This window comes from Notechis scutatus, chromosome Z (genome assembly GCF_049901735.1).
Source record: "Notechis scutatus isolate UNSWTSFEM ecotype Mainland chromosome Z, rNotScu1.2, whole genome shotgun sequence".
NCBI lineage: Eukaryota > Metazoa > Chordata > Lepidosauria > Squamata > Elapidae > Notechis > Notechis scutatus.
In genome coordinates this window covers 44,535,293-44,550,706 of record NC_142025.1, presented here as the reverse complement: position 1 = coordinate 44,550,706, position 15,414 = coordinate 44,535,293, and the positions used below count along the sequence as shown (strand labels likewise).

The window sequence follows — 15,414 nt, the reverse complement described above, 5'->3', positions numbered from 1 at the left end:
TGATAATGTTTAAATGAGGCCCAAGTAGCCGTTTTTCCTCCCTGGTGTCATATGACTCATTAGTGTTACAATGTCTCAGGTATGAAGGGGGAGCCAGTATGTTAAATTTGATGTTATCACTCTCACTCTCTCATACTGGTCACTGGAAGTTCAACATGGCACCTCATGGCAATGAAAACTCTGAGGGTCTGAAAAAATGAAATGTTGCTCTACATAAAGATGGCCTAGGCTATAAGAAGATTGCCAAGACCCTGAAACTGAGTTGCAGCATGGTGGCCAAGACCATACAGTGATTTAACAGGACAGGTTCCATTCAGAACAGGCCTCCCTATGGTTGACCAAAGAAGTTGAGTGCCTGTGCTCAGTGTCTTATCCAGAGGCTGACTTTGAGAAATACAGCTATGAGTCCTGCAAGCATTGCTGCAGAGGTTAAAGGGGTGGGGGGTCAGCCTGTCAGTGCTCAGACCATATGCCACACACTGCATCAAATTGGTCTGCAGGGCTGTCATCCCAGAATGAAGCCTCTTCTAAAGATGATGCACAAGAAAGCCTGCAAACGGTTTGCTGCAGACAAGTAGACTTAAGGACATGGATTTCTGGAACATGTCCTGTGGTCCGATGAGATCAAGATAAACCTATTTGGTTCAGATGGTGTCAAACATGTGTGGTGGTAACCAGGTGAGGAGTGCAAAGACAAGTATGTATTGCCTACAGTCAAGCATGGTGGTGGAATGTCATAGTCTGGGGCTGCATAAGTGCTGCCAGCACTGGGGAGCTACAGTTCATTGAGGGAACCATGAATGCCAACATGTACTGTGACATACTGAAGCAGAGCATGATCCCCTCCCTTCAGAGACTGGGCCGCAGGGCAGTATTCCAACATAATGACCCCAAACAAATGCTAATGAAGCTGAGGGTAAAGGTGATGGACTGGCCATGTCTCCAGACCTAAACCCTATTGAGCATCTGTGGCGCATCCTGAAACAGAAGGTGGAGGTGTGCAAAGTCTCTAACATCCACTAGCTCTGTGACGTCGTCATGGAGGAGTGGAAGAGGACTCCAGTGGCAACCTGTGGAGCTCTGGTGAACTCTATGTCCAAGAGGGTTAAGGAAGTGCTGGAAAATAATGGTGGCCACATAAAATATTGACACTTTGGGCCCCATTTGGACATTATCATTAGGGGTATACTCACTTTTGTTACTAACACTTTGCAAATTAATGGCTGTGTGTTGCGTTATTTTGAGGGGACAGCACATTTACACTGTTATACAAGCTGTATACTTACTACTTTACATTGTAGCCAAGTGTCATTTCTTCAGTGTTGTCACATGAAAAGATATACTTAAATATTTACAAAATGTGAGGAGGTATACTCACTTCTGTGAGATACTGTATTTTCTTCCATATACCCTTGAGGGTCTTCACTACTTACTCACCTCCACTGAAAATGTTGCCCATAAATTCATGCTCTTTGCTAACGAATTGTCAATTTGTATGAGAGTAGATACAATTATCTTGTAACTTCTAGATTTAAGCAAGAATCTTTGCTGAAAAATTATGTCAAAGCTGTTTGAAAATCCAAACATACCATGTTGAAAGGTCATTTCTAACTATATGCCTGCTAGCATTCTTTTAAAAAAAGGTTGCTAAAACAGGATTTCCCTTTCAGAATCGATGTTTATTTTTCTTCAGAAAGGTGTGTTTCTTTATGTGCCTAGCTATGTTATCTTTGATTACCTCTTCTACTAATTTGTCCAGAACAGATTTTAAATTGGCCTATAATTTTTTGAGTATCACCTGAGTCCTTTTTAAAAAAATGGGTCTCATATTGATTAGCCCCATAATTCTGGGGTATTGAGATTTAGCTGAGGATAACTTGCAAGTTAAGTGGCAAGTTGAAGATAGGGGTCAAATGTCTTCTTTACTGAAAACAAGCTACACTGTCACATAATGAATCAAAAAGCAGCAGTACATCTGCCTGAGTTCAGTTATTCAGAATTTCAAATTTTTCCACTCACATAGTAATGACTTAATATTTTTCTGTTCATATTTCTAATGCAGTGTGAAAATATATTATCATATTCTTGTGTTATCTTCATAATTCATACAATGCCATACAGTTACTGAAAGTGTGACTCACACAATTACTTCTTAGGCTATTTAATTTGTCAATTTGTCGATAATTTCTGGAATTGCTATCACAAGAACTGCATTGATCAAAGTCAACAGAAAACTTGCAAACAATTAGGAAGGTTCAAAAGTAAATGAAAATTCTTTAAGTACAACAATATATAGGCAGCATTCCCATCTCATTTTCCTGGGTCTCCCATATCTCATATCCCATATAATAACGGTGATACAGTGGTTAGAGTACAGTACTGCAGGCTTCTTCTGCTGACTGCCGGCTGCCAGCAATTTGGCAATTTAAATCACCAGCTCAAGTTTGATTCAGCCTTCCATCCTTCCAAGGTGGGTAAAATGAGGACCCAGATTGTTGTGGGCAATATGCTGACTCTGTAAACCCTTAGAGAGAGCTGGTAAAGCACTGTAAAGCGGTATATAAGTGTAAATGCTATTGCTATCTCCAAAGTAATTAGCCAGCCTTGTGTGCCTCTTGAAAATGGTTAGCATTTGGGAGGGAATATGTATTCATTTTTATGAAAGCTTATATTAATTTACACATTTATGTTTCCCAGTTGGGTAATGAAATATCTGCAAGAAAACAATCAAGACCCCACAATTGCCAAGCACACAAACTGCAATCATAAGACCACAGGGGTGATATATTGGTCAAAGTGTAACACTTTTTTCAAAGTAACTGTAATTTTGAATTATCATTAAATAAATGATACATAAGTCAAGGACTGGTAGTCAAAGCCTAATCTTTACCTAGCATCAGATTTGATGGCATACAAGTTTAACAAAGAAACCAGCAAGGAAATAAAAAATGTCCCTGAACGAACCATAAAACCATATGCCAGATGAAAATACTTCTTTTAAAATCCCTAGGCCTTCTGCAAGGCCTTTGTTCCAAGCTACTTTTAAAATCATGGTCACCAAGATCAGGGTCAATATTGCAAAATGTGGCACTGAGGATGTTTACGAGAATCTGATTCATGAAGCATGTAACTTTAGCATTGCATAAACCACCTCAGTATTTGATTAAATATTAATCAGAAATAAAGAAATAGTTGATTATCGATAAAACCATAAATGATTTAAGGCCAGCTATTTGAAAATCAGTTTCTCTTAAGAGGCCACCCTAACTATTACAACTATCATCTTCTTTGTACAGGTATAACTAGTTAAGACAAAGTCTTCTAGGCAGTGGAATTGACTCTTTTCAGAGTTCATGCAAATGGCTAAGGCATTCTTATTTTGCTAGACAACGTTTAAAATATGGATTAAACCTTGCATTATGCTGTTATAAATGATTTTAATTATCTGTTTAAAAGGTCTCCTTGTTCCTATTCCAGCACCTAGTTCAACCTCTACACTGCCCTGGCCCTCGTTGTTCACATATGCTATCTGATAACTATCTAAATGACAAAATATGTAACTTCTCAAAGAACAAATGTATAAAGCCGGGGCAATCAAGTACAATGACCCTATTGGGACCATTATTCTTATTTCAAAGGTAGGAACAGAGCAACTAAAAAAAACATGTCTAATGAGTTGGAGAGGGTCATGTGAAAGAAATCCTCAAAATATTTTTGTCTATGGCTTTAGAGATGAGTCCCAAAGGTGCTTTTTCAAGAGGCAACTGGACTTTCTGGTTTTTCTTTGAAGACATTTTGTTTTTCATACAAGAAGCTTGGATAATAAGCAATGTATCTTCAAAGAAAAATCAGAAAGCCCAGTTGCCTCTTGAAAAAGCACCTTTTGGGACAACCATGACCTAGATGACTGAGAATCTCCATAGATCTTTAGAGATGAGGCATGTTTCTTTTTTCTTTGCTATTGAAGATTTTGCTATTGCTATTGAAGTGCTTAGTGACTATTATTCCTTTCATAAACAACTCTCTCTGTATTTTGAGCACTCATTCTATTGGTCAGAGAAATGCAAATGACAGCCATATGCCTAAGTGGCCTACCTACCTGAAGAATGTTTTATTACTGGAGAAGTAAGTATTAGAGATAAAATGACCTGAAATTATTTGTTTGAAGAATCCCAGTAGGGTTAGACCATTTTTTTACACCTGTTTATTTTAATTTTTTCATTTATTCCATTAGAGGAATGCTTTTCTTAAGACAGAATGGGAATGAATATTATCTTAGGAACTGGCTGATACATCAGTAAATAATTCTTAGAGCTTCTCTAACTGCATTGTTTTCCACTGTAGGAATAACCTGAAGTTCAAATTTCATTTAGTCATAGCAAACAGCCTCTCCAAGAGTCTTTTTATACCATCATTGTGTATGCATTCTCATACAACAATTTATCTTGAGAGACTCACAATGTTTTGTTTCTTCTTCCATATTAAAGAAATTATTTCAAACTGAGATGAGACTAAGTTAATTTTGGAGGAAAATCCAAAGGTGCTTTTTCAAAAGGCAAGTGGACTTTCTTTGTTTTTCCTTGAAGACATTTTGCTTCTCATGCAAGAAGCTTCTTCAGTTCTGAATCAGAATCAGAACCATTTAGTCAGAACTGAAAAAGCTTCTTGAATGAGAAGTGAAATGTCTTCAAGGAAAAACAAAGTAAGTCAGTTGCCTTTTTAAAAAGCACCTTTGGGACATCCATGATCTGGATGACTGAGCATCTCCACAGACATTTTGGAGGAAAACGATTTGATTCTTAAAGTTTTCATTAAATAACTTATTATTTTGGGAAGTGCTGATAATCTCTATTTTCAATTTTTTCAGGAAATATTTGGAAAGGGTTATGGAGAAACCATAACTTTATAAGTTCTTATGTACAATATCTAAATGCTTTCAGATTTGCAAGACTTTGTTACTGTAACTTACAATAAAGGCCATATTGTTACGTATTGATTTCTTGGCTGGACTTTGTTGGACTATGTTGAAAGACTCACAGATAGGAATCTTGGTTTATCCATTTTTCTCAGATTTTTTTCATACAGATAAAATTGCATCTATACAAAATCTAATCTCTGAATTAGATTTTATAATAAGCAAAATATATTGAAACTTACCACAGAAGTAAGAGCCATCTGAAAACTGTAGATTCGTGCAAGGCCAAAGTCAGCTAATTTTATTTGTCCACTGCTGGTGACTAGAATGTTTTGGGGCTTTAAATCACGGTGGACCACTCTGTGTGAATGTAGAAAATCAAGGCCTCGCAGCAGCTGAAACATCATATCCTAGGAGAAAAGAAGCAAAAATGTTAGATTTTGGGATACCATGTATCATAAAGTGAGCCTATTTCAAAGCAATGGAATTAACTGGCAAATATATCCAACAATTCTATACCCACCCATACATTAATTTTTTTAAGTGCTCACATAGAAAAAAGTTATTAACCATTAACTAATCTGTATGAAGATAAATGAATGTTCAGGCCCTATTTCCATATTTCATTTTATTGATTTGCTGAAAATTTTTAATAATACTTATATAATGCTTAATACTTCTGCTGCTTTTGAAATTGTATAAAATTATATTTACTAGTGAAATTATATTTACTAGTCATTTGACAAGACATTTTGCATTGTTTTCATTCTATGTTGAAAATAAATATGATAATTATGCATTACAATATATTGATAATACATTTTATTACCTTCTGGTTAATTTTGCTAGACTACTCATCAAAAGATTTTTTTGTAATTTGGTTAAAGGCCATTATCTATTATTTACATATGTTATTTTTACAAATCATCTTAGCAAATAATTTTGGAAGTAACTGCCTCCATACTTTATAAATATTACTGAAGGGCTATATTACAATGTTAGTTTAGTAGGCAACATGAACACAAAAGGGTGTATAACGCATTTAAAACATGGCTTAGCATGATGTATGAAGCTGGTCTGTCTTCTGAGTATTAGGAAATCCTGAACTGAAGATTAATGGAGAAAATGCAAAATTATATGAATGAAACATGGAAATGCATCTCATTCCTTTTCATCCTGATTCAAACAACATTCTATTGTATATTGGTAATTTATTAACATAAAATAACATTGGTTGACTTAATGTTACAGCTCAGAGGATCTATTCCTAGATGAACTCCCCAAGCTATAATGTTTACTAAATGAAGTTAAACTTATATCTGAAAATGCATTTGTCGAATTGTTCTGTTAATTATGGTTAATGTTTAAGAGATGGCATATGCTGAAAGCATTTTTCTTACTGGAAGACGGTGATAGGGCCAAAATTCAGTTTTTTGTTCCTAACAGCTGCTTATGGAATCACATAAATGCATCCACTTATTTAACCTCAAGGACAACGTTTACAGACACTAAACACTACCAGCACACTTCCTCTGCCTCCAGTGGTCATTTCCTTTCTAGTTTAAGTTGCATGACAGCATGTGACAACAGATATTAATGGAGGCAATGCTGTGCCAATATCTCTCAAATTGCTTTGATGGTGGCTGCAGGCTGCCTGCTTGGCTACCCAGCCAAGACCTCACATGAAACATGGCAAGGGGCCCATAGTTCTATTCACTAACAAGACAGCTGGTCAGTGATTAGGAAGCTGAGATAATGCTCCAAAGGGGAACATGCTTTTGCAAGCAGCTTTAGGCTCATGGACTCAAATTTGCTCAAATAGAGAATTTGCACCATCCCCCTAGGTTCAGGGTGACTTGAATCCCAGCAAGGAACAATTTCTTAGCAGATCAGTCTGATAAAATTGTAACTAGGTAAACAAAAACTGTCACCTTTAAAAATTTCAATTTCTTAAGACAAACCAAACAGAAAATTGAGTAGAACCTTTGAATTAAGAAAGTAGACTTGGATTATATTTGAAATTGAATGCAACACTTTGCTCTCAAGGGTGCCTAAATAGGACAATCTAATACTGACTGGCAGCATAGCCTCTACCCTTTAAAATTATGCCTAGGTCCTTAGCCCAAGATAAACACCCCTTCAAAGGGTGCAAGAAGTGCATATACAGTACTTTGTGAGGATTTTTTTTTTGCCCTAATATTCTTCCAATGTCTTCTAATAAATGGAACACGGAAAAGCCCCTGCCCTTCTTTTTCTCTGTTTAATACCAACAAGTAATAAATTAAGCTAGGAAACAAACACCAAGCCTTTTCCTTCCCATGGATCTTTTTCTTAGAAAGTATAAAAGAAGAGACATCACAGTGAAAAAAATGAAAAGAAGAATCCTCAAGAACCTTCCCTCCATCCTTCTCAAAGACTGGTGGACACTCATTTAGTCTTGTTTATCTAGATAACTGTATCTAATTACAAGACCAGAATTCTGTTTTCCTTGTTTGCATTGACTAACAGTAGCCAGTCATGGTTATTAAAACATGAAAAACATGCTAGCAAATCAAGGAATTGTTGCAATTGGTGAGAGGTTAGGGTATTACCCTCTACAAATTACTCAGTGGGAAATGAATATGGAGGGCTAAAACAGATGCTGTAGTTTGGCAAACTGCTTTAAAAAGACTGAAGTACCTCTACTACATCAGAGCCTAAGTAACCTTTCATTTACTCATGCCAATTAAGAATAAAAACAACCACCCACCAATCAGAGAGTCTACCACACGAAAAGTATGCACTGTTGCAAAATGCCACTCAATGAATTGGAAGCAAATGGTATATTTAGAAAAGCAAATGAAAGGGCCAGGCATCACTATCAAAAGAGGGCTGTTCTCTTTTGTGCCTCAGATACTAAACAGATTTACTGTGTGCCCTGCAAATTCATGAGCTTCTGCTTGGTATAACACATTTCCATGCCATGTAAACCCTTCTTATGCATAGCCAGAAGAAAAGGTCTCTTTCTCTAGTATGTTTTTCTTGTGGCTAAGGAAAAGACAAGATGATGACTTTCCAGCCCATTGCACTCATATAATGTTCTCATCAATCACTCAAGGGTAGGTCTTTGTTATCTATACTAGAGAACTGTTTTTGATTTTGCAATTCACAATGCAGCATGACTTCACTAACTACATTAGGGTTATCTTCAGCACATTTGCAACATCAAAAATGAACGACAACAACAACCACAAAAGCCTAAGACTTAAGGCAGGAGTGTGAAAAGCGCAGGCCGCAAACAGTTTCTTTCTGCTGCCCCTAAAGCCTTTTCCCCGCCTTTTTAAATTTTTTTTATTTATTTTTATTTGTCAATTGCTTAAAGGATAATAGGTATAAGTAAAAACATAGTTATGAATGCATTGATACATATAAGGAAAATAAAAAATATATAAAAGAAACAATAGGACAGGGACGGTAGGCACATTGGTGCGCTTATGCAGGCCCCCTACAGACCTCTTAGGAAAGGGGTGAGATTAATAGTAGACAGTCTAAGGTTAAAGTTTTTGGGGTTTGGGGAAAAAAACCCCAGAGTCAGGTAGAGTATTCCAGACATTGACCACTCTGTTGCTGAAGTTGTATTTCCTGCAATCAAGTTTGGTGCGATTAACCTTGAGTTTGTATCTATTGTTTGATCTAGTGTTGTTATGGTTGAAGCTGAAGTATTCATTGACAGGTAGGACATTGCAATGTATGATTTTATATGCTATACTTAGATCGGACCGAAGACGGCATAGTTCTAGGTTTTCTAGGTTTTGAGTCTGGTGGCATAAGGTATTCTGCAACGAGTAAAGGAGGGGAGAACTCTTCTTGTGAAATATTTCTGGACTTTCTAACTGTGTTAATATCAGATACGTAATGTGGGTTCCAGACTGATGAGCTGTATTTGAGTATTGGTCTAGCAAATTTTTTGTATGCTGTAGTTATTAGTGTAATATTACCAGAGAAAACACTACGTAAGATTAGGTTAACGACTCTTAACCCCTTTTTGGCTATGTAGTTACAGTGGGCTCTAGCACTTAGATCATTAGAGACGAGTATTCCAATATCCTTGACAGAGTTTGGATCATCAACAAGGTCTTGACTATTCAGCTTGTATTTTATTTTCTGTTTTTTTTGCCAATATGTAGGACAGAGCATTTATTTGTTGAGATTTGAAGTTGCCATTTGTTTGACCATTCTGATACATAGTCAAGGTCTTTTTGAAGGGTAGCAGGACTGTGGTGTTGAATAGCTTTACATCATCAGCGAAGGGAACACAGTTGCTCTTGACACAATCACAGAGGTCATTTATGTAGAGTATGAAAAGAGTTGGTCCTAGAACACTGCCTTGGGGGACACCACTGTTGACAGGTACAGAATTTGATAGGACGCTCCCAATTTTGACCATTTGTTGTCTGTTTGACAGGAATGCTTCTATCCAGTTATGCAGGTGTCCAGAGATACTGTAAGATTTTAGTTTAAGGAGTAGTTTGTCGTGTACCACTGAATCAAAGGCTTTATAGAAGTCTATGTAGACTGCGTCTATTGCTTTGCCCTGATCGAGTTGTGTAGTCCATATGTTTTTGCAGTGTAAGAGTTGCAGATTACAGGATAGTTTTTTCCTAAAACCAAATTGTTTATTAGAGAGTAGGTTGTTTGTCTGTAAGTGGAGGATGATGGATTGGTTAATAATTGATTCCATGACTTTACAGGTGACGCAGCATAAAGAGATTGGTCTGTAATTTTCAACTAGGCTGGGGTCTCCCTTTTTGAAGAGGGAGATGACCGTGGCTTGTGACCATAGTTTTGGCAAGGAGCTGGTCCTGAAAGATTTTTCAAAGATTATGCTTAGAGGTTCGGCTATGGCAGTGGATAGCTTTTGTAAGAAGTAGGCACATATTCCGTCTGGTCCAATAGATAGAGATGGTTTTAGATTGCACAGTGCTTTTTCAACAATGTTTTCTGTAAAATCGATATGTATTAGATCATTGTAGTTGTCTGTGGTTCGACTAGGAAATACTGGGCATGATCCATTGCTGTTTACAAATACTGAGCCAAAGAATGTGTTAACGAGGTTGGCTTTAATGGTGTCGTCGTTGCAGTCTTTACCATTAGGTCCTTTCGGGGATGGGATGGACCCCTTTTAGTTTGTTGTTTATAAAATTATAGAAAGTGCGGGTGGAATTGGTGCATAGAAGGTTTTCTTCTTGTTTAATGTGATAATTGGTGTATTCAGTTTTTATCTGGTGGCATAAATTTTTGTATCGGCTTTTGAAGTTGGCAACGTGACCAGATTTGTTTTTCCGTCAGTGATTTCTTTTTGGATTGAAGCTTCCTTATTGTTTTGGGTAATTTGTTTTTTTCTGGTTTTGGGAGTTGTTAATGGTACATATAGTTTGATGACTCTTTTGACTTAAAGTAAAAATTTGTTGTAATGGTATTCTACAGTATTGCATCCAGAGAATAGAAATTGCCAATCAAGGGATGAGAGATCATTGTTTATAAGATCATAGTTGCCTTTTTGAAGTTATAATTGGGGATCCCATTGTTGTGATGATTTTTGTGTGGACGTATGTTGAGACAAAAGTCAATCATGTTGTGGTCACTGTTGGAAAAGGGTTCTTTAAATTGTATTCCGTAAATTGAATTCAAACTATTGCAGAAGATGAGATCGAGGCAGTTGTTAAGTCTAGTGTTGTTGGTTACTAGTTGTTCTAGTCCCAGATTTGTTACTGCATTGTAGAAGGTTGCATGTGTGGGTTCAGTTGTACATTCGTTAAGGGTCCAGTTAATATGAGGTAGATTGAAGTCACCAAGAAAGATAAAAGCGTGTGGGCAGGATGCTGCCCATGTAGTAGTGTATTTAGCTTATTTGCATGTTTGATGTCATAATCGGGGGCTCTGTAACATAGTAAGAACCGAAATGTGATATTTAAGGACACTTCACAGACGATGTTCTCAGGAATAGCAAGCTCCTGGGTAACTTGGATGTTCTTTAGATGTAGGGACTTTTTATGGAAGATAGCAACACCACCTCCTCTACGGATTTCACAATCTGATCGGTAAACATGATAGTCTCTTACTGTAATAATGGAGTCAGGGAGAGATGCGTTGAGCCATGTTTCACAGACAAATATAATGTCGAATTTAGCCGTATTTAATAAGAGGATAAATTCAGGTATTTTATTTACAAGGCTTCTTGCAATGAGTAGCTTGCATTTAAGGGCAGTTGTGGTTGGAATAGAGGTAGTTAGGGGTGTGCATGCCTAGTTTTGAGTGATGTTGGATTGGATGGGGTGGGGTTGGATGCAGAGTTGTGGGTTGTGTGACTTTCTTTTGATGCAATCAGCTCTGTAGTCAATGTATAGGTCCTTTTCTCCATTGTCTAGACGCTTTTTGAGTTCTGCGCTGAGTTCACGGGAGCGGATTCTTTGCAGTATGGATAATTCTGGTCTTGAGCGAAGTTTTTTGTGGTTGGGATTGGTTTTTGCAATGGCATTTATTGTATGAATGAATATGTGTTTGCTGGACTCATTTTTGCATACAACTCTACAAAATCTTGGGGCCACAGAGCCGTCATTATATTTGTACCCAGGACCATCTCTGGTTATTTCAATGGTATCTTCAGGAGAGATGTTTGTTCTATTAGAGTTGCTTATGATATCACGAACTTTGGTGATGTCATCTGATTCGTGATGTCTTCAAGACCAAATAAGATGGCATTTGGACATTTCTGTTCACGTTCCATGGTGTCTTTGATGAGTAAGGAGATATTATTTGTGGAATTATTTGAAGGGATAGTAATTGTTTGTGGTTGTGGTTTGTTGGTTATTTTTGGTTGTAGTTGTGATTGTAGTTGAGGTAGTGGTTGTGGTTGTGGGATTTGATTTTGAGCTGATAGGTACTCACTTATCTGTGCTGTATTTTTTTCCCCAAAAGAAATTAGGCTTGCTTGTATAGTTGTTTCAAAACATGTTGCTAAGCGTTCTTCTACTGAGTGAGTGAGTGATTCTATGCTTTCAACTCTGTCAGGTAGGGTACTTGATTAGCTTAGGAGAACATAATAGACATAGAAAAAAGAATGTATCTGAATTTTTAAGCATATCAGCTAGGTTTTTGTTTGCGTTTAAGCAGGCAGGGTGGGCTAGATTATCGCATAGGCGGCATTTGTTGTAAATTTCGCTTTCATTGATGGTTTCAACACATTTGAAACATGTGCAGGAGTCTGGGAGGTCATTGGTAAAGATAATTTTCTTTGTTTTGGTTTGGAGTTTTTGGCTGGAATGGTCAATAGCAATAGTACAGTAATCAATTACAATAGCTAGTTAATGTGATAGATAGACAGTTACTTAATGAATGTTGGTAATTAATAAATGTTAATTGATATGTTGGAGAACAAATCAAAAGTAAGGTTGCTTATTACTAAAAATCAATCAATCAATCAATCAATTGGTTATTCAAATCACTCTAATCAAATTTTGCTAAGCAACAAACAGCCTAATTTATTACAGTAATTACTAAACACACTGGTCAATTAAATTCACTAAATCACTGGTTTTACTAATCAGATATTCAGTAATTACACCATATGCACTAAACATTCAATCATACTAAGCAAAAAACAATAAATCAATTGATCATTTGATAAAAATTAATTATTTTAAAGAAATTGATTTTTTTGAGATAATGAAAGTAAGTAGCATGAAGTAGTATTGAGAGTTGGTAAGTAAAGGGTTAACGCTTTGCTTTGTTTTGCTTAGCTGTTGCTGATATCTGAGAATAGGTTTATAACCCTTTATATTATAAACTGGCAGGAGGTCTCTTTTCCTCGGCTGTTTGAAAACAATCAATGAGCAAGGGTTTACATTCTCTTTCTTGTTTTGTAGATTGGGTTTTTGAGATAGTAAAGATGCAAAGATCTTGAAAGGGGGATCTCTGGCCCCTCACTAGGAGGCAACAGGAAACTTTTTGTTTTGTTTTCCCTTGATGAATGGGATTTCTGGCCCCCTTCTAGTTAATTTAAATACACTTTCAAAGTTTGTTGCTTTTAAGAGAAAGAGAGTCTTCCGCTGGCAATGCATCTCCTCTCCACCCGCCCCTTTCTCCCCTGCAATCGACAATTGAAATGGGCAGCAAAAAGGAGCAGAGGTCCAGTGACACGGAGGGAAGATGGCCGGATGCAAGGAGGAATCTCAAGAGGCCGGCACCAATAGGCAGCAACCCAGGGTCCCGTCCTCTCAACGGGCCTCGCAGCAGCGCCTTACCCACCAAACCCGTCGGAGGCGGCATGGCCCATGGCAGCCGAGGCGATCTCCTTTTCTTGACGGCCGACAGGTTACCGCGGATACTGGCACCTACGCACCTCACCGCTTCATGATGAGATTTCTTGGATTCTTTCTTGGATGAGAGTGGAGTTGGGGAGTTTTAAAGGTCAAAATAAGTTTTTGAACGGCTCAAGGTATTCCTTTCATCCATTAACATCTTGAACCCCAAGCTAAGCCACTTCCTAGACTTCTTTGCGTTTGATATGTTATACCATGTACAGCTGGAAAATTAATGGAATTATGACTCTCTGGTTGAAGACTGTTCTATTGACTGTTCTGTAAGAACTCCTATTTTCATTCTGTGTTATAGGATTCAATTTGCTAAGTAAGATTCAGCAATCCGGTTTTTCATTCTTCTTTTTTTAAAAGCAATTTTCTGTTCCCTAAGGAAGAAAGAGCCTAAACTATCTCTACAATTGACTGCTACAGATAGATAAGTAGGAAACAGGCCTAATTTCAAGCTGTTTTCAAATAGAAAAGCTATGATATGATAGATATGAAGCTTGATGTGATGCCTGCGTAGTATCTTGCTGATTTTGTCTGTTGTTCCTCTTATGTAGGGCAGGACTGCTGCTCCATCACATCAAGACTGCCTTCAAAACGGACAAAAAAATAGCAGCCATCCTAAGAAACCCCAAAGATAAAATTGACCTAGAAAACCATATATGAAGTACCCTGCGCATCATTCCCTGTCACATACATAGGACAAACCAACAGAAGGATAAGTAGCCGCCTTGAAGAACACAAGAATGCAATAAAAAAGCTGGAACACACTTCCTCATTAGTCCAACATATGAAAGCCACAGGTCATAGCATCGACTTCAGTGGCACCAAAACCCTAGCTACTATAGAAAACCCCGGCTACAGAATAATCAGAGAAGCCATAGAAATTGATAAAAGACCTAATAGTATGAATAGAAGAGATGACTCACCAGACTATCAATCATCTGGAAGCCTGCACTCACAAACAAAAAAATTTCTATACCACAATACAGGCAAGCACCTGGACACAAACAACCCCCCCTAATACCTCCAGCACAAACACGCCCCAGCCAGTTACCCAAATAAAACCTAGCTTCCTAATAAATAATTATCAGCCATTCACAAGAAACCAAGCTGCACTAAGAAACCCCAACACACAAAACACATGTTGCCAACCAATCAAGAACACAGAAATTCGAAGACCAATAAAAACAGACCTAAACTCCCAGCCAATCAAGATGAGGAAAAAACCATTCAAATAAAGCAGAAAGCCAGCACCAAATTCAAACAAAAAACGGCTGCTAAGCCTGACACACAAGATTAAAAAGAACCCAATAAACAAGCCTGAGGATGGCAGATGAGATTCTGCTGAAACGTCGCTATAATAAAAGCACAAATATTAAGATATGGGAAAATACCCGAAGAAACCTAAATACCATACACATAAATACCTGCGAAAACTTAAGATAACATATATGTATGTGTTGTGACTCCAGGTTTGGAATCTGCTCCAGTGGCAGATATGAGTTCGAGCGACGAGGATATGGCAGCAAAATATGAGCCGGCATTGCTTAGTGACTTGGATAGTAGCCAGGATGAGGAGATGGATTTAACAAGGGGAGATAAACCTGATTTATTGGAGTTGTCAGGACCTTCGACCTCCTCTGGTTCTTTATCTGAGCAGCAGCCGGGAATGGCTAACAAGGAAGGCATGCGAGAGTTTTCCAGCGGGAAGACAATTTGGAGAACTTATGGCTTGACGTCAGAAATAGAAGGAGGCTGAGACGCCAATCTCAGTTAGAAAGGAGGCGTCGAGCCAGTAACTAATTAGGGAAATTAACATGCTCCATAAGTGGATAAAAGGACACGGCTGGGCTGGTGGAATTCGCCAGAAGCAAAGTGACTAAATGGGAGTGAAGACATGCAGCAAACTCTCTGAGGCTTGTGAATTACTGCCACGCCAGGATTGCCGGACAGAGTGTGGATTTATTGCTGTGTTTTGGAATTACTTCAGCCGTTCTCTTATGGGGGTTTGTTTTTGATTTGAGTTAATTCTGAAACGGCTGAATTTTGTTTTGCTCACCTGAAATTAAAGGGGAGACATAACATGTATGTATGTATGTATGTATGTATGTATGTATGTATGTATGTATGTATGTATGCATGTATGTGTGT

At 37.7% G+C, this 15,414-nt stretch overlaps 1 protein-coding gene across 3 annotated transcripts in view; it reads right to left on the bottom strand.

Annotated features, from left to right (window-relative positions):
* Positions 1–15,414, bottom strand: part of CDK6 (cyclin dependent kinase 6) — a 141,946-nt gene that overhangs the window by 64,154 nt on the left and 62,378 nt on the right. For all 3 annotated transcript variants that reach the window (XM_087947712.1, XM_087947713.1, XM_087947714.1), the window contains one exon: positions 5,158–5,325. In XM_087947712.1, the coding sequence (XP_087803838.1) occupies positions 5,158–5,325 (168 nt within the window). The remainder of the gene's footprint in view (positions 1–5,157; positions 5,326–15,414) is intronic.